This window comes from Carassius gibelio, chromosome B25, assembly GCF_023724105.1.
Source record: "Carassius gibelio isolate Cgi1373 ecotype wild population from Czech Republic chromosome B25, carGib1.2-hapl.c, whole genome shotgun sequence".
Lineage (NCBI taxonomy): Eukaryota > Metazoa > Chordata > Actinopteri > Cypriniformes > Cyprinidae > Carassius > Carassius gibelio.
Genome location: NC_068420.1, coordinates 14,559,624 through 14,578,882, shown reverse-complemented (window position 1 = coordinate 14,578,882; position 19,259 = coordinate 14,559,624). Strand labels below are relative to the sequence as shown.

At 38.5% G+C, this 19,259-nt stretch overlaps 2 protein-coding genes across 3 annotated transcripts; one reads left to right on the top strand and one right to left on the bottom strand.

Moving 5' to 3' along the window:
* Positions 1–19: 19 nt before the first annotated feature.
* On the top strand, positions 20–5,485 carry gpr37a (G protein-coupled receptor 37a). The gene is made up of 2 exons (XM_052598114.1): positions 20–1,337; positions 4,119–5,485. Exons 1-2 carry the CDS (start codon positions 444–446, stop codon positions 4,941–4,943), a joined length of 1,719 nt encoding a protein of 572 aa, XP_052454074.1. The 5' UTR covers positions 20–443; the 3' UTR covers positions 4,944–5,485.
* An 11,117-nt stretch (positions 5,486–16,602) lies between these two features.
* spam1 (sperm adhesion molecule 1) lies at positions 16,603–18,589 on the bottom strand. Of its 2 annotated transcripts, XM_052598076.1 has the most exons (5): positions 18,504–18,589; positions 17,558–18,230; positions 17,307–17,476; positions 17,093–17,182; positions 16,603–17,003 (listed from the first exon to the last, which is right to left on the bottom strand). In XM_052598076.1, the coding sequence occupies exons 2-5, from the start codon at positions 18,228–18,230 to the stop codon at positions 16,698–16,700; spliced, it is 1,239 nt and encodes a 412-aa protein (XP_052454036.1). In that variant the 5' UTR covers positions 18,504–18,589; the 3' UTR covers positions 16,603–16,697. The 2 variants fall into 2 exon arrangements, with proteins under 2 accessions (XP_052454036.1, XP_052454035.1); XM_052598075.1 differs by having other exon boundaries at positions 17,307–18,230.
* Positions 18,590–19,259: the final 670 nt, after the last annotated feature.

The window sequence follows — 19,259 nt, the reverse complement described above, 5'->3', positions numbered from 1 at the left end:
ACTATTTAACAAGCCAAGTGAAGATAGCAGAGCAAGAAAGGGGTTGTTGCTGGAAACACATTGCAGTTCTGTTTCAGTCCGCTAGTTCCCTGACAGAGCTTCATATCACAGAGCTGCATCAGGAGCCCGTGAACGCCACTCAAGGACTTTCACTTTATCGAGATGCTGGATATTATTTGTCCTCATACGAAACACTTGGAAATATTTCAGAGGTTCAAGGGCTTCAGTTAGTTTTTAATTGTTTGGATCTCACCTGTTTGAGCAAGTTTTCCCCCTCACAGTTCTTCTGTTATAATATTACTCCTGGGATTTAAAAATGGAAACTGGAGATGCTCATCTAAACGAGAGACCAGCGAACCAAACGAAGCTTGATGTTTGCTCGACAACTTTGCCTTAACAATACTGGCATTAACCGATTTGGATATTTTTGAGGGATATACGCAATGGAAGTGCAATTTTTAACAGTATTTTGTATGCTCGTTTGTTGTGAACTCGCGCGTAGCAATAACGCGGCAGATTTAACGGCAAAAACCGTTTCATCCTATAAAGTGCGTGAAATCATCACAGACAGCCGTGAACGACGTGTAACTTTAAATAAGATCAGTTATGAAACGGGTAAGGAGTCTAAAGATGTGCTTTCATCGAGCAGGACTACTATAAACTTAATTCCGCAGAATGGGAGAGACGACACAACTGAGAGATCATCTTCCAGGCAAAAGTACGACAAAAATTATACAATGGACAAATATACTAAAACAAAATCATTTCTGAAGGAAACAGAAGGCGAAAGTCGCGTTAAAGGGCGGTTTCGTCGACAGGAAAGACGCGAGACGTCGACGCGAAATGATCCTGACAGGAATCAAACCATCAAATCGCCAGATAATGAACTTGAGCGCGTGGAGTCATTGCCAAACCCTTTAGCGCAGATCCAGCCTACTGACTTTCCCACTGAGATCACGTCTATCCCTGAATGGGGCACCTCACCTGTGGAGGACTATGAGGAAGTCTTCACCCCGTTCATTCCCTTTGATACACGGTCAAAAGCTCCGTGGGTGAAGAACCCGTTTTACCCCGTGACAGGTGAATCGTACGGTGCATACGCTGTCCTGTGCATCTCCATCCTCATTTTCACTGTGGGGATTGTTGGGAATGTAGTAATCATGTGCATAGTGTGCCACAATTACTACATGAGAAGCATTTCAAACTCCTTGCTGGCCAACCTCGCCCTTTGGGATTTTGTCATCCTGTTTTTCTGCTTGCCACTTGTTGTATTCCATGAACTCACTAAGGATTGGCTCCTTGGGGAATTCTCCTGTAAAATCATTCCATACATTGAGGTAAAACTGTGGTTGGTCATGGTCACTTTAAATGGATGATTGAAATGCAGTTGCTATTATATGTACTATTTCATAATGGGTATGTTTATGGTAAGAAGCATTGATACTTAAACATTACTAATATAGGAAATCAGTTTGGATAAAGTTAATATGGGACCATGCTTGATCACATACTGTACTGTACATCACATACTAGAATGTTTTCATGCCATTCCATGTCTTATGGTTTAATGCAACCTACAGTAGCTCCAGCTTTATGGTGTTAGGTGAACCTTGGGTCAGACTTATGATTGAGTGAGCCGGGCCTGGTTTCAGAATTGAGCTTGACTTTATTCTAGCAGGTTCTCAAAGATGATCACACTTTCACAGTAGTAAAGTTGCTGGTTTCCCATTTCAGGTGAATGTTGCACATCTGATATTCACATGTCATTTGGCATTTTATCTGTGTCTGCATTTATTGCATTTCAGCATTAGAAATTATACAACTTGATGCCGTTTGAATATGAAATGAGATGGTGAATATGAAATAGTATTTGTTGGTAACAAAGGTGAGAATTCAAGGGAAGTGTTACATTTTCCTTCAAATGTCAGTTCTACTAAAGCGTATGTGTTATTCGTCAAGTAAGTTGCTATATACATATTGACTTAAACTTGCCAAGCAAGATTTTTATCAAACTGTTTGTCAAACTGTTTCAGGACAGTTGTTGACCCAAAAGAAGAACTGACTATTAAAAGACTATTTACACCAATACACCTATGGCATCTTATGTGGCAAGATTGAGATTGCAGAATATTTTTGCGTTTTGTTATTTCAGTCAACCTGCTGGGTTCACGTATTGGTGTACATTTCTCAAAATGTAAGAGGTAAAATTTTTGACTTGCAATTTCTGGATTTTTGCATCAACTACCTAACTTCGTGACTCAGCCTCTTGACAGACTTATGACAAAGCATCTTCCGTACAAGTTTAAGCCACTAATTAAATCTATAGCTTGAAGGTTTTTTTGCAACTCCTATAAGCCAACACATTTCCAGAGCTCATTTGTTGGCATTTTAACAGTGGGAGCTCTTCACATATTTTAAAATGGATAATGCTGTTAAATTAACAGAACGGCTGAATGTGTGAAAGTTTGTGTAGACAACAGGAATTCAGTGCAAATGTACACGTGTAGGTCAAGACTTACATCTTGGCTGTGTTTCGTTTTCCTCAGTAAGGGGGACTGTCTGCAGACACAAAGAGTTGGTGGTGTTGCTTTCAGATTGTATCATGCGTTTCTGAGGAATTGACCTGATTGGTGCTATAGTTGTGACTTTAATCTCCTGACGCACTACAGAGCGCCAGCGCCTAGACCATAGATTCAGAACAATCCTCTTTGATCACTATGTTTCAACCTAACAATGAAGTCGATGGCCTTAAATGGAAAGGCTGTGGTTTTTATGCACATTGTAGTGGGATTAAATTTCTTTGTTGTTCCACAGGCTTAGAAGTTCAATACAAGTTATGCGCAGTTGACAGCCCATTGCTTAATGTTGGCTTAATGTTGCTTATTGTTGATTACTAATTAATTTGAACTTGTTCCTCATTCTTGAATGTTTTTAGAGGATTCAAATGCAGAAATGTTAATATTTTTAGAAAAGCGCTTAAATTTAATTCTTCAGGTAAAACCTTTATTTAAAACTTAAATTGGATTAATTTGAGCATTCTTGAGATTTTAGGTGTTAAGTTGTCATTTACATTTATGCATTTGGCAGACACCGCTTACGTTGCATTCAGTCGAACCCATGACTTTGATGTCATTAGGGCCATGCTCTATTAAAAAAAAAAATTTTATATAAAAAAATAATTTTAAAATAATTTTAATGCACATTTTTTTATGTCTTGTGACTATACTATTTAGTATTTAATAGAATGGACATACTGTAGTACTCGCACTCACACGATTACGGTGGTATTGGCTACAAATGCATATTAAATTTGTTTTGCACTAATCAGTTGTTCCATAAGTGGCAACACTGGCCAAGGCCGCTGTTTCACAATAGAAAACGAAACTAAAGAGATGAAATAACAACAACATAGCAGAGACCGCAACTACAACAGACGCCTGCATTGGCAAGTGTATGTATAACGGGGTTATGAGATTGAAGCAACTTTGGTTTAAAAGAGTTAAAAGGCATTTTTAATGGTCAAAACTTCTGATGAAAATAGAGCAGACGCTAGACAAAGCTGAATCTCTCTGGAGTGCATGTGTCGACTGCCTGTGTTTGCATACACCTTTGAAAGGCTGGGCATTCAGATGTACACACATGCTAGCGTTTACATATACAAACAAAGTATACTTTTGGCTTAACCCAGACTTTTTTTTTATGCCACAAGTTTTATCAATCAAACTAAAAGGGATAGGGTAGTTCCCTCAAAAATAGAAAATTTTGTTACAGCTCAGGTTGTTCCAAACCTGTATGAGTAAGAATGTTGGTAACCAAATGGTAGCCACTGATTTCCATAGTAAGCCTTTTTTTTTTTTTGCAATGCAAGTCAATGTTTATCGTCAATTGTTTGGTTACCAACATTCTTCAAAACATTCTTTTGTGCTCAACAGAAGAAAGAAACTCATACAGGTTTGGAACAACTTGAAGGTGAATGATGACAGAACTTTAATTTTTTTGGATGAACAGTCTAATAGAAACCTGAAATGTTGCTTGATCTACTTTTTGTCTAGGTTTTTCAGTGGAAGGATTTTCTAAAAGTTCACTTATAATGACCACACATCCCTTTTACTTTGCAGGTGGCGTCTTTAGGAGTAACTACCTTCACTCTTTGTGCTTTGTGCATTGACCGTTTCCGCGCCGCGAGCAACGTCCAGATGTACTACGAGATGATCGAGAACTGCACCTCCACTACAGCCAAGCTGACCGTGATCTGGCTGGGTGCCCTGCTCCTCGCCCTGCCCGAGCTCCTCATCCGGCAGCTGGTGAAAGAGGAGCGTGAGCCTCCGGAGGTGATACCTTGCGAACATTGCGTAGTCCGAATCTCCACGGCTCTCCCAGACACTCTTTACGTGCTCGGACTCACCTACAACAGCGCACGCCTGTGGTGGTACTTCGGCTGCTACTTCTGCCTGCCAACCCTCTTCACCATCATCAGCTCGGTGGTGACTGCGCGCAAAATCCGCAAGGCTGAGCGCACCAGCGTCCGAAGCAACCGCAAACAGATCCAACTGGAAAGCCAAATGAACTGCATCGTGGTTGCTTTGGCTATCCTGTACGGCTTTTGTGTCATACCGGAGAACATCAGCAACATCGTATCAGTGTACATGGCTTCAGGCGTGCCACGTCGTACACTGGATATCCTGCATCTGGTGAGTCAGATGATGCTGTTCTGCAAGTCTGCGGTTACGCCCATCCTGCTTCTGGTGCTCTGTCGGCCCTTCAGCAAAGCCTTCCTGGATTGCTGTTGCTGCTGTTTTGAGGAGTGCGGCCCGCCAAAGTCCTCCGAGCCCGACAGTGATGACAATGATCAGGACGGCACCACCGAGCTGGAGCTTTCACCCTACAGCACCGTAGTCCACAGGGATCCATCTACCTTCCCAATAGCGGGAACGCATTGCTAAGGGCTAAACAACACCAAGTGCTTAGATTTATTAAACAAACCAGATGTTATTTTCACAGTTCTGTGCAATTTTGTGCAGTTTCTGTTTATACTCTGCTTTGTTTTGGTAGAGATGCCCACAAACTGGATATTTTACTTTGTTAAAATAGGGACAAGACGACACATTTATCCCAGTACCCTGTGTAGTTTTATGGAAGTTTGTAGAAAGTCTTGAAGGATTATGAATTAACTCAGTTATATTTGCACAGTTTTCTTACCCCTGTATCTTTTTTAAAAAATGTTAATCCGACGTATTTGTTTTTGAAAGTGTCTCTGAAGCTTATGGAAGGTATTAGAAAATGGCGGTTCATAGTATGTTTTGGTGTTATGGAAACTGGCGATTCTTGTGAATCGGTTTCATGTTAAGCCTAGCTCCCTTGCTATGTAAGTATTGAATTCACTGTATTTGCTAGCAGAAGAAGTTGTGATGCTCTTCAGCCACTGGAAAGCACTGAAGAAGCTGATTAGTCAAGACGTGTCACTTTAATAAAAAACAACAACAAATTACAAGATCTTAGTATTTTCTTACAAATGTTTGAGAAACAAATGCCAAGTTCCTCTGAAACTCTTCACCTCCCCAGCTCCACCTTTATAGATCTACTACGGGTTATTATATATGCTATTTGCACAACAGCAGTGTCTTAAAAACTCTCAGCACCATGTTGCCCTATGAACTCGCAGTAGCAAGTTCCTGTATTGCTTTGCAGCAGCGGCAATAATGTAGAACAAAACCAAACTGCAGCAATAAACCAGCAGCAGCCAAGACCAATTACATTAACATTGTCACTTTTATGAAGTGAAACTGTGAGTGAAACTAGATATAGTGTTTATCATTTTGAGATTTTTTTTTTTCTTTTTATTCAATTTATGGTAAATTGAAAACCTGAAGATCCTAACAAATCAGTTTCTCAGTTCATAGGCCTTTGGGTCATTACAGTGTTTTCCTAGCACACAGAGGCTATTGTTTAATGCTGTGACCAGTTCAACATTAGGCATTCATAGTGCAGCGGATTCCATGACCTCACGGACAGAAGTGCGAACTGGACTGGGAGTGTGGGGAAAGATGTAGGAAGCCTGTTTGGGCTAACAGGACAGCTGGAGTTTCGTTATTGTGGTCTGGTTGCTTATTGGCCATTTAGTGTCAAAGGAAAGTTGTACTTTTGCGCTGCTTGAGGAACAATTTCATCTCTTTAACTATACCATTAAGCTCAGTTGCAAAACCTAGTAAGTCACCTTCCTTCCAAGACAACATAATAACAGAAATAGAAATCTCAAGTAACTGAATTTGGGAAGAATGCTTTCTGGTGGATAATGTGACCCTGAAGACTGGAGAAAAAAAATTCTGTGAAACACAAAAGATATTCTGAAAAATGTACAGTGATTTGGACCCCATTGACCAGAAACATTAGAAAATTTTCAAAACAACATCTTTGGTGTTGCACGGAAGAGAATCGTAAAAAATTGGAACCATGCAAAAGTGACAGCATTATTTCCTTCTTTTCTGTATCGTCAACATTTTTCTTGCATGACTTACAAAATAAGTTTTCGATCATGATCAGCTTGTATTTTATTTTGAGTGACTCTGACATTCTCATGCATATTTAAATATATTGCATCATTAAAACCCACACTTCGGCCTAATAAATGATTCATAGGCACCAACAAACAGTCATTCTTTTGAATTGCATGTATCATATTAATATTTCATGAATGACGAGCACTTCGTTCCATTACAATGCATACTTAAGAAGAAAGGGCTAAATTCATTGTTTGTCTCATGTTTCTTTGTGTTTTCTAACTCCTCTTGAATTTTATTAGGGCAATTTATCAATTTCTTATGCCAGATATACTATGGCATGTCTTCATTTTTTTCAAGTTATACACAGTTTCTTCCCAGACCATGTTTGCACTGATTGGAACATTTTTAGGTGTTTAGGCAAGGATGGTACCCATAATTATAATGGCTGTCTGCTTTCAGCATCTCTTCTAATTGGATCTATCTGATTGAGAGGATGCCATACATGGAAAAGAAGGGCTGTATTGTCTTGTTATTCCTTTTGTGGAATTGTCCCTCATTTCTAGGTCACCGCCTGTGATGGATGCTTGAATGCGTTAATGAGTTCCCTGTGAAGTCTTCGCTGTGTGTGAGCGGCTCTCGTCTTTGTCACACACACACTGTATCTACTATTTGCAGTGCCCCTCCTTAGCTGCCCTATGAAGGGGAATTACGGGATTGTTGGCACTGCCAAATTACTGTTTGTTGAGAATGTGAAAATCCTTTGAGTTTGTTTAAAGGTTGATTTTGTAAAACCTAATTGAGCTTTTCTGATGTTCACACAACGGAACAGCCCACATCTCCTCCTGTTGCCCTGGCTTGGTTCCCTGAGGTGAATCCGATGTGTTTGTGTAAGAAAAATTACCATATTTAAAACTTTATAAACCGTAATCTCTAGTTTTTGTTTATATTCAGTGAACATATCTGTAATATAGTTCAGTCCTAGGTCATTGAGTGATTTATAAATGAGTAAAAGTACTTTAAAATCAATCCTAAATGTAGCTGGAAGCCAGTGTAAGGACCTGAGGACTGGTGTGATATGCTCAGATTTTCTGGTTCTAGTCAGAATCCTGGCAGCAGCGTTCTGGATGAGCTGAAGCTGTCTAATGGTCTTTTTGGGAAGGCCGGTGAGGAGCCCATTACAATAGTCCACCCTGCTGGTGATAAAGGCATGAACAAGTTTCTCCAAGTCATGGCTGGAAAACAAAACATCTAATTGTTGCAATGTTTTTGAGATGATAGTATGCTGTTTTAATTACTGCTTTTGACATGACTACTGAAACTAAGGTCTGTCTCCAGAATCACACCAAGATTCCTGACTTGATTTTTAGTTGTTTGACCCCTAGAGTCAAGGTATGCATTCACCTTGAAAACTTCATCTTTGTTTCCAAATGCAATGACTTCAGTTTTTTCCTTGTTTAACTGAAGAAAGTTATGGCACATCCAACTATTAATTTCATCAGTATATTGGCAGAGGGAGTCAATAGGGCTGTAGTCATTTGGAGATAAGGCTATAATCTAGGCAATTTGGTTCTTTCTCATTATTTGACTTAGTGGGAGCATATGCAGGCTAAACAAGAGTGGTGCAAGAATTGACCCTTGTGGGACTCCGCATGTCATGGACGTCCACTTAGACTTATGCTCTCCTATACTCCCATAATAGCCTCTCCCTTCTAAGTATGACCTGAACCATTTGAGTACCATCCCAGAAAACCTGACCCAGTTTTCCAGTCTAGCAGTATGTTATGATCAACAGTGTCAAATGCAGCACTGAGATCTAGCAATACCAGCACCGATATTTTGCCAGAGTCACAATTTAAGCGAAAATCATTTATTATCTTAATGAGTGCTGTCTCTGTGCTGTGATGCGGTCGGAAACCAGATTGAAAATTGTCCAGGTATCCATTTGAGTTTAATTATTTGTTCAGCTGATTAAAAACTACCTTTTCTATAATTTTGCCTATAAAAGGAAAATTAGATATTGGACTATAATCTCTCAAAATGGTGTTATCAAGATTGCTCTTTTTCAGGAGGGGCTTAACAACTGCAGTTTTCAGGGTGTTTGGAAATGTCCCAGAAAGAAGTGAGGTGTTCACCACTTCTAAGACATCTGCTTCTAAACAGTTAAAGGGACAATAAGTAACTTTTTAGGTATTTTATTATCTAAAATCAATATTTTTATTCATAAATATGCCCTCAATGGTGTTCAAATACCTATGCCAATGTTTAAACTAATCCTTGTAAATGAAGAATTTATTATCTTTATATACATGGGACGGGTAGGTCGACGAAGGCTTCCATGTAGTTCCGCCATCTTGCAAAACTATAATAGCAGAGAGGGACAAAAAGTACTAAGCCAACGCGTTTCCACAGCGCGTTTTCGGTCAGAGCCAGAAACGCAGGTGCAGAGCAGTGAGAGGCGCTTGAAACTGCACCGGCAAGTTTAAAAGTCTGGATTGCATTCTTATTATGGACCATACATATGCCGCGCCACAGGAGAAGAAAACATCGTCGCCAAAACAGTCAAAAATAGAACGTAAAAGGAAACGTGACCGTAGATTACAGAAAACAAGAGTTAATGTCGGGGAAGCTTTTTCTAGGTGGAAAGAGCTAATGCTTGATAAAGATTTCAAAAGAGACGCTGAAGTGGCCAGTTTTCTTCTCGACAGGTAAGTCAGTGTTACAATCTATATTATAATATTTTTTTTATATCTAACAATGCATATAATTCAGAAAATATAACGAATAAATTAGACATAACTACTAATTACAATATTTCATGTTTTCCACAGTCAGTAATTCATACTGTAACATTCGTTTGTTAGTTGTCATGTTGCAGTTTGTTTGAAATAACACACCTGTTCACCTGAAGGAAAACTCGACGAAGTGCTATTAGAAGACATCCTGTCAAAGCTTTTTGGTACATATCGCCTACCGTAGATGCAACGCGCATTTGAAAAAGCAAGGCGCTGGAGAGCAAAATTTGTTTGAATGCAAAATACAATTTCACCACTAGATGGGAGTAATTCCTACTTAGTGTCCCTTTAAACACACTTTTGAAAAAAGTTGTGGGAATTGTGTCAAGATAGCAGGTTGATGATTTTTAGATGCTGCAGTATTTCTTCCAAAATTTTGCTATCAATTTCTTAAAAAATAGACATAGTATCCTTTTGATATTGCTGCTGAATCTGTCTGTCTACTGCATTACTTGAGCATGTGCTAATCGCCTTCCTGATTTTGATGATCTTCTCAGAGGCAAACACATTACATTTGCTGTCTGAGAGCATTTCACTGGGAATCTGACTTAGGAGGTTTGTCAGTCTCTCAACAGTGGAGTACGAGTTTTGTTTAAGTTACTGTTTATAAGGTTTGAGAAGAAATTCTTCCTAGCTATGGCGAAGGCTGTCTTTATAGATTCTATAGTGAATTTCAAGTTTCGTCTTCCGCCACATCCGCTCAGCTTTTCTGCATTTTCTTTTCATAGTCTGAACTGCTGTTGATCTTCTCCAAACTGATTACTGTCTGCTAATTTTCTTACTGACTATACAACTCTGACTGTATTTGTCTGAAAGAAGAAACACATACGATGGCTTGAGGGTGAGTAAATCATGGGGTAATTTTCATTTTGGGGTGAACTATTTCTTTGATATCAAACAAATATGATTTTTGTGAATGGGCCAATTAAAATGATCATATCTAACAGTATATTTTATTCCCTGCCCAATATTGGATGATTATCCAATACAAAAATGGGTCACCAAAACTGTGGGATGGTGAAATGGTGCACCACATGACAACGGATGGGAAGTGACCTTTGCTCATTACATAAGAATGAGTGTCTGATTAATTATTAAACTCTTTTAATCTCAAATTGGCAAAGTAATTTAACCCGTGACAAATGCTTTAATTAAAGTACTATTAATATTTATAAGGATTAATGGCCTATTTTTTTTTATAATTGCTATTTGCATATAGAATTACAAATATACAGAAGTCTGAGATCACTTGTGGAAATGGTTACGTTTTACTATTTTAAAGAACATTAATATATTATTATCAGGTTCAATTAAAGTGAAACTAATTACAATTCTCGGAGTCTAAAGGCCTAATTAAAACAATAGAACTAAGAATAATGAAAAAACTATAACTATAATTATAGCCATATTAGCGTCCACACAAACGCACAATTCTGTTTATCAAGTACACAAGTTTTGTCTGTCACTTTAAATGATTGGGTGCTTCAATGCAGGATGATTTCTAATTGGTTGTCAATGTTTTTATTGTTCGTCAAATTATTCCTTGTCCTGAAAGTGATTAAAACGATATCGTTCCTCAGAACTATTTTCATTGTAGATATGATGTGGACTTGACTATTTGCATGGACTTCGAACGATTATTAAAACTTTATAGGCCAAGTTATCAACTTGCAAATGGTCCTTAAATCTTAATTCTCAAAGTGAAAATGGGTAATTCATACATTTGGAAAGTATCCAAACGAACTAATGTTTAATCTTTTCCTCTTCATCTCAGTGCTTAAAATGAAAGATTGATCCTCTTCAGACTTCCAGGTCAACCTCAGGTCCACACAACTGAAGACTTTAGGAAAACGTACAATAGTCTTATCTGAAAAATCCAGAGCTCACTTGAAATGTCAGATTAAATAAACGTAAATAATAAAATGTGCTACCGGAGGCATAGTGGCCCACAGGACTGAGTAGATGTTAATGAGCATTCTGAGTCAACACAGTTAAAAACAAACGGCAGACAAAAATACTGTTCTTCAGGCATTTAGCCGTGTAGCCTGAATGCTAATGCTGTACATGTGAATAAACAAGCATTTAATGAACCAGAAAATAAATACTGACAGTGCTCCCAAAAGGAATGTAAATGTATAGTTTAAAATGGGAAATCCTGATGTTTTATACTAGTCTCAGACAGTTAGAACGTTATTTGTAACAGATCCTGAGAGTGGAGGAGGGTTAAATATGTGTCATCATTCACTGGCATAATAATGCTTAACTGGGTGTATATGTACAATCTCAGCATTGTTTCCATCCCTTGTTCTCTCTCTGAAATAGAGAAAACATCCTTTTTCAACCATCTCTGTTCTTTGGTACTCGCATGTAAAGCTCTGTTTTCTTTAACGTTCGCAAAAACAAGTCATTTTGTTAATCTGTTTTTCGTTTTGAATCAGTTTCCATTTCCCCTTTCCTTTTCCATAGAGAATGTGCGTCTCTGTGAGCTTCTCAGGGAGCTTTGTGTCAGCGTATCAAAACAAATACTAACATCGACTTTTTAGCAGAAAAAAATTTGCAGAGTTTTCATTTGGACAAAGGAAACTTTTTGCGTCACTGTGGCATTCGGGGCTGAAAGGAAACAATCAGTGCCCTGTGTGGACTTTTTATGGTTTGTGGGAGAAAGCCAAATGAGCATTACTGGCCTGCGACTCAGTGGTCACAAACAAAAGGACCGCAAGAGACACTGAGGTGTTATAATTCATTTTAAGCATTCCAAGGGCCACGAGTCCAATAAACCACATGTGAAATATGTTTGCTCCGACACGCATTGATATCCAAAATCATGCTTCCACACGCATTGAATTCATTTAAAAGTTGACAATATTTTGCTTTTCTTTATAGGTCCTTTTCAACTTTTCTAATGCTAAACTCGTTTCTTTTAAAACATCTGCTATCTTGTCCTCAAAATCCATCAAAGTGATACAATCAGAAAGTGTCTCTGCTCCGTTCAGGCGGTGAAAAGCTTCCGAATGCCACACACGTTGCAAAGGTCACTTTTTATCCATTGCAGATCCCACATGCTTTCACATGTATTGCCGGTTGTGTGAAAAACAAGGCAGTTTGCGTTTAGGGATTCCCAGAGATAACTGTTATGGAATGACATCAAAGGGGATATTGCATATAATAATAATAATAATGGTCTTGTCTTTTTGATGGGTTCAGGAGGCCTGAGATAAAGCGCTTCTTTAAGTCACATTAAGCTGAAGAAGAGGGAAAGGAGTGAAGAAAGTGGAGAGAGGATGATGCTGGATATCACCCATCTGTGCACAGGAACGACAAGGCATTACTTCTGGGCCGTAGCTGACAAATGAATTGAGTAATTGCCAATCGTGGCAGGCTTGTGCTAATGAGATTTCATTCCTGAGCCCCGAGCCAATCTCTCCTCATGCATGATGGAGTTTAATTATGTGTGTGTGTGTGTACAGAGATGAGCGAGATGTTTATCAGGACCATGTCTATGGCATGACGTTGTCCTACATGAACTTCTCTTTCACTCACACCGTTCATGCCATCATGCCAAATTTCCTCCATGAAAATATTGGAGGGGAAAATGTCATGCATATTCATTTCATGCATAATTTACAAAGCTAGACTGCCTGACACTCTCTGAAAAAAAAATGAAGGTTTTTTTATTTTTGGCATCAACAATATCCATAGGACCATTCCATTCTATGAAATAGGTTCTTTATATTGGTAAATGGTTCTTTAGACTAGGTTCACTTGAAGGTTCTTGAACCAAAAACATACTTTTGGGAACTTTAAGATTTGTCATTCATTTCTGTGTCATTTCTAGACCTGGAAGTCACCTTTGCACCTTTCCTTGTATTTCCAGGTTTTCCAGGATCAAGGAAGAGCTACAGGTCCACCTGATGGATGCAGGTTGGGGTGATTTCTGTCGTGGAATGACACATAGGTGGTGTTAGTGGGTTCAGTCCAGTAGTCACGGACTAGTGCTGGCAAGCCTCTGGGTCACCGCATGATCTGAGCCCTTTATAGACGGTCACAAAGAGCTGAATGAGTTGATTTATGGGAACACTGACAAGCTATAGTCTTCAAACACTGCATGCGGCTGTCCTAACCTATAAATCAAAAGAGTAATGATATCAGGGTCATCCCAAACAAATAACAGTCATCTTCAATATCATTTGAATACAGTGGTCTGGTAAAAGAAAGATGAATCCATTAGAAAGGTCACTTCTGAGCAGTCATCTGTTTTTTTATTTTCTATTTAGCACCTTTTCGAGAAGAAATGACTAACAATAACATATAAAAGGAGATTTGAGAATGTGGACTACTCAAATGGAACCAAGAACGTCAAACTGGAACATCCCAAAAGTAGGTCAGCGGTAACCTTGTGTGTGATTACTCAGAGGTGTTTTAGTCCACATTTGTGTTACAGGCATTATGAATCACATAACTCAAGGGCAAACCTCTGTCCATGTGTCAGCATCCATTTGTACAAGAGAGCATAGATAAAAAATGTATGTTACAGAAATTATATCAGGCCAGCACTTTATTCCATGAGTAAATACCTCGTTAGCTCACAAAACTGACTCCATCCTTAAGCTGGAGAGAGATAAATTACTTTTTCTGAACTGAATGTTCATGTCTCTTCATTTGCTGCCGTGTTTTGGTCCACGTAGGTCAAGGACACCCTCGAGGGCACTTGAGGAGAAGTCACTTTTGATGCACGTCTACAAAGCATTTGGTCAAGATGAGTGCAAAAGCACTGTGCTCTAACTACTGTGTTTCTCTACGTCCTCGTTATTATACAGGAGCCTACTGTAAGTACCCAAGTTTTCAAGCTCCAAAACGAACACAAAATTATCATCTACTGTACATGCATAAAACTTAAGTTTTAAGTTGTACAATAGATTTTTGTGAGGAACAGATCAAAAATTGTCGATTGAAGATCTTACCTGCCAGAGAAATGTTAACTGATTCACTAAGCTGAACCCGAGAACCAAAAAATCAGATTCACTAGCGAATCATTCTCTGTATGCTATTTCAGATGCACGCATTGTGGCCCGAATCAACCAATTGATTTAAAGTATCTGATTCATTAACGAATCGGACATTGTTTTCTCGTGAATTTGATTTTTGGTGTATTCTTCACACAAAGATACCCATGTGACAACAGAAGATTAAATAGGCATTATTTGTAATAGGGTCTACTTTTATCGATATTGTATTCTAAATGCATTCAAGAAAGTACATTCTGTAAAATTACAAATTTTGTTTTTCAGAGAAGAAAGTCATCCAGGTTTCAAAAGACATGAGATGGTTTTCATTTTTAGGTCAAATATTCCTTTAATGTTGCTATATATAGTCATGTGGGAATTCACATGTGTTTTGGGGAGGTTTAGTCTGACAGATGGCCTGAAAGTCAGGGTTCAGAATGTATGTCAGTAGGTCGACATAAAGGGGAGCCATAAACACTACCAATCCTTGTTAGAGCAATTACAGCCCACACTTTGACCTGAGGCATCAACATATTCACAGACATTAGTCTCTCTAGTCTAACTAAACTACAGCAACTGACAATGTCTTCTGGCAAAATCTTCAAATAGGCAACTGCATAGAATGCATTTAAACTGCATCCATTCAAACCACATACACACATACATAGGCTATATATTACGAATCTAAGTTAGTTTGTTAAATACATTATTGCACACATTTAATGGACAAAAATGTATATTTTGTATGTTATAATTTGCATGTTAATGCATGCCCACACATTCCCCAACAGCTGACTTGCATTTTCTCACCAGTTCCTTTTAGTTGTATGTTTTCCTTTATTTTATAGAGTCACTGTTGCCGTCTCTGTTTGGTTACTGAATAGTAAAAGCTGTCTTTTGTCTGTCTAGGGACATTTGCGTCATGTCACCCTGTGGAAGCGAGGACCAGCCCCCCTTCAGAGTCAGAACACTATGCCTGTCACAGGCGGTCACTGCAGGGTCTTTTGTTGATCATGTCGATGTTAGTTTCAGCTGAAAACATACCTCAGGTCTTACTGTATGCCACACACATTAAAGAAACATTTTTGGTGAGGATTTTTTACTAGCCCAGAAATTTGAGGAGTGAATCAGAAACATTACTGTGGATGGTTTGGTCTTTAGAGACTTGTTTGTTCTGTAAAATACAATTTAGTAATCTTTGGGTTAGCTCAGATTCAAAATAAAAATACATTATATATATATATATATATATATATATATATATATATATATATATATATATATATATATATATTTATTTATTATTATTATTATTATTATTATTATTAAGATTAATATGAATGGACTAGCTGTAGTGCCGTGACGTAGCAACACTGCCATCTACAGTCAATGATATGTAACAAAATAAGGTATCTGTTATGCATAGGCTATTTTTTAATGTTATGAATATCGTTTATTTAAATATTGTGAAAATTTTGAATATTCATAACTTAAACATTATCATATAAAGTTTCTTAAATCAAAACTAAACATTTTCATTAAAAAAGAAAAGTTAAACAAAAAATTAACGTCTTTCCGTATCAATGACCAATCATTGTCAAAGGTGAACTTTTAAGCGAATCAGCTTTCGATTTTACTCAAGTGCGTCATCAAACCTGCGCGTGGTGAATGCCCATTGAAAATAAACATAAAATGTGTTAAAATGTTGGTAAAAAATTTTTATCGACATATAAAAGGATTTCTATCGACACGGTAAGTAGACTTTAGATGGAATGGGGCTCTCCATTCGATTATAAATGTTTTTTATATGTATATTTGATTGGAAATATCCTTGATTACTATATTGAGGAGAGGTCAGTGTACGACAAACTAAACGTCCTCAAACAAAACGTTTTTTAAAACTACAACATTGTGTAGGATAGTTGAGTACATTGTATTGTTCGTAATGATATGAGCTAGAATAGGACATCTTAGCTTTGCAGATTCAGTATTTGCACTGCTGGGTTTATATAGTAGAAGGTGTATTGTAGTACTGTAGCTCTCATCAAGTGTGTATGTGATGCAGAGACAGCGACTCCTAGTGGTTTAAACCTGCAACCTCGTGGTTAAATCTATCCCTGAAGGGCTGTCTCCACACTGTATTTACTGTACATGTTTGCGAATATGTTTGTGTAATCCCCAGGATAACACTCAGAAGAAACAAAAATGTGCCAAGAAACGAAAGTCCGATAAAAATTTAATCCTGATTCTCAAATATTAGTTTTTGTTTTGTTTTGTTTTAACCTTTGAATCATTATGACTCCAACATGCATGTGTTTGTTTAATTTTTAATACAACAAAAGTGAATTAAAATAATGATGTGTTGTATTCGACAGTTATGTTACATAATTAAACATTTTCTGTTAGAAAGCAGGTACTGTAGCGGTGCACTTCCTGTCTTCATAGCACTGACAAGTGAACTTGTTTTTCCAGTAAGCGAGATCACTTGGAGAGGGGGTCCCCGTGACCACATATTTCCCATCTTTCCTACTGATTTGGTGGCTTTCTGAACTAATGTGGAGGTAATCGTCTGAGTTGTAGTTTTTGCGGACACAGCGTCCATTGCCTAGACAGAGACTTTTGCTACAGAGCTGGGCCGCAGTGCTGACATTGGCAATGTAAGGGTTTAAGGTATCAGACAGGTATGCAGACAAGGCTTCACATGAGGCCTGAAAGGAAAGAGAAACATTACAATTATTATCATTTTTACCTGCTTATGTCATGTCTCTCCCAAAACATGATTTTCTTTCTAAACTACCTTGTCTTTGTAATCAGCACTCGCCCCCCATAGCACAGCCCCTGAAGCTCCCAGGGCTGCACTCTCACCGATACTGCTCACCAAATCAATCTAGAAAAACAGACAGTGTATTACTGCAAGAAACCTATGTGGCCTATATACTCCTGGCCTAGACTATATTTTTCCATATTTTGGTTGTACCATAGTACATATGTTTTGCCGTGGTCACCTGTACCTCATTCATGTAAAGCTCCTTTTGGTCTCTTAAGAGAGGCCGTAGGTAGACGTAAACTGGTGCAGTGTGATTTCGTTTCGGCAGGGCTGCCACTCTTGTCGCCTCTCGCACCTGGTGACGAACAAATAGTGCTGCGCTCCTGCTTCCACTCACAGAAACTGGCAGATATGCTGATGGGTAAAGGGCAGTGCTAACCTCCCACAACCAGAGCAGCTCGTTGTTCAACTGTTTTGTGTGCTCCGAGCAAGTACCTGTGTAGTTTGACTCTTCAAACTCATAGTTATAGCAGTCTGGGAACAAGTAGTAGCCCCACAGATGCAGAGGTCGAAGATCGATTCCCATTTTCAGAGTTTCTTCCATGAAACGTCTGGCTTCATGCTGGAATTGTAGTCTGGCTTCGCTTGATGCCTGTTGCGGGTCAAGGGAAGAATTCTGCTGGAGGGTATAGTTGATGGAAAGTTCTTTGTAGATCTCCTTGTCGTCAAAATTCCAGTCAAACATTGGAAGCCACTCTTCCCAATCCATGACAGCGAGACCAGGGGTTGAGTCCGGAATGTACCGGGTAAACTCTTCCTTAGCTTTATCCAAACTAGCAGACAGGTTGCCCCTCTGCGGGATGCCACCATTATACTCTTTCAAGGAGTGGAGGTCCACATAGGGGTAAAGGCCAATTCGATTTTTGTAGAACAGGGTCAGGGATTGATTGCGTTCCCTGGCAGGTGTGGTGACCGCCTGGAACAGCGATAAATCTAGAGGGACCTTCAGTTGTTGGCATTTAGAAATAGGAGCATTCCATAAAAGCACAAAAGGCCTGTGGAAGAGAGGAACTACTGCTGGTGGAGGAGACAGTGGTGTGATAAGATGCCCGAATGTAAAAAAGAGAAAGGTGTAAAATGGTAACCTTTGTTTCCTTTGGTCTCCCATCTGCGTACCATGATTGAGATCAAAAATTACAATGTTTTAAAATAAGTAAAGCAGTATCTTGTTTTGACACAAAAAAATACAACATTGCAGAAATAAACCCTGAAGTATTCACATTATCTTTGCTAGAAAAATGGTATTCTATTTAAAAACACTCTTGTATGGTGGTTTGTCTCGAGCTTTCTTATAATTCATCAGAAGTATATGGAGCTAGGAGATGTCTTTATAATTCAAATTCATTCTTAGTTCGAGATTTAGAAATAATGAATATCTTACCGAGCCAAATGGGTTTCTCCTCTAGCAAAAATCTAATGTAGCTTGCTCAGGTTCCTGTTAATTATTAGCAGAGGTCAATGTTTAAAAACACAAGACTGTGATTGTTGTATGTAACTAGAAAAGCATTAGTGTAGTTAGAAATGATGTCCTCTGGTTACTTTTAAAACCCATTTCCTAAACTATATATACTATTCCTAAAAATATATCAACTTTATGTTTGATGATATACCAAAAGTTGTTGTTGTTTCATTTCGTACAATCATTTTGTACTTTTGGAATGCAAGAATGATCAAAATCTCACTTTTATGTGTGGATCATTATCTTCTTCAAACTGGTGAATGCCAGTGATGTTTGAGGTCAGACCTCTCTTCGAGACTTAAGGGAATTGTACAGACAGTAGACTCAGATTCTACTGTAATGTAAAATACGGTGGAGGGAGCATTGGGGCTGCTTGTGGGGAAGTCATGGCCTAGTGGTTAGAGAGTTTGACTCTGTGTGTGTACTTCGGATGGGTTAAATGCAGAGCACGAATTCTTAGTATGGGTCACAATACTTGGCTGGATGTCACGTCACTTTCACTTCGCTGCCTCAGGGCCTGGACAGCTTGAAATTATCAATGGTGAAATGAATCCCCAAGGTTATCCAGACATTTTGCAGGAAAATAAAATGCCATCTGCCAGTTGAAGCTCAACAGAAGTTGGGTATAATGTGATCAGATGATGACCCAAATAGGCAGTGTTTTTTTTCATCTGTAAT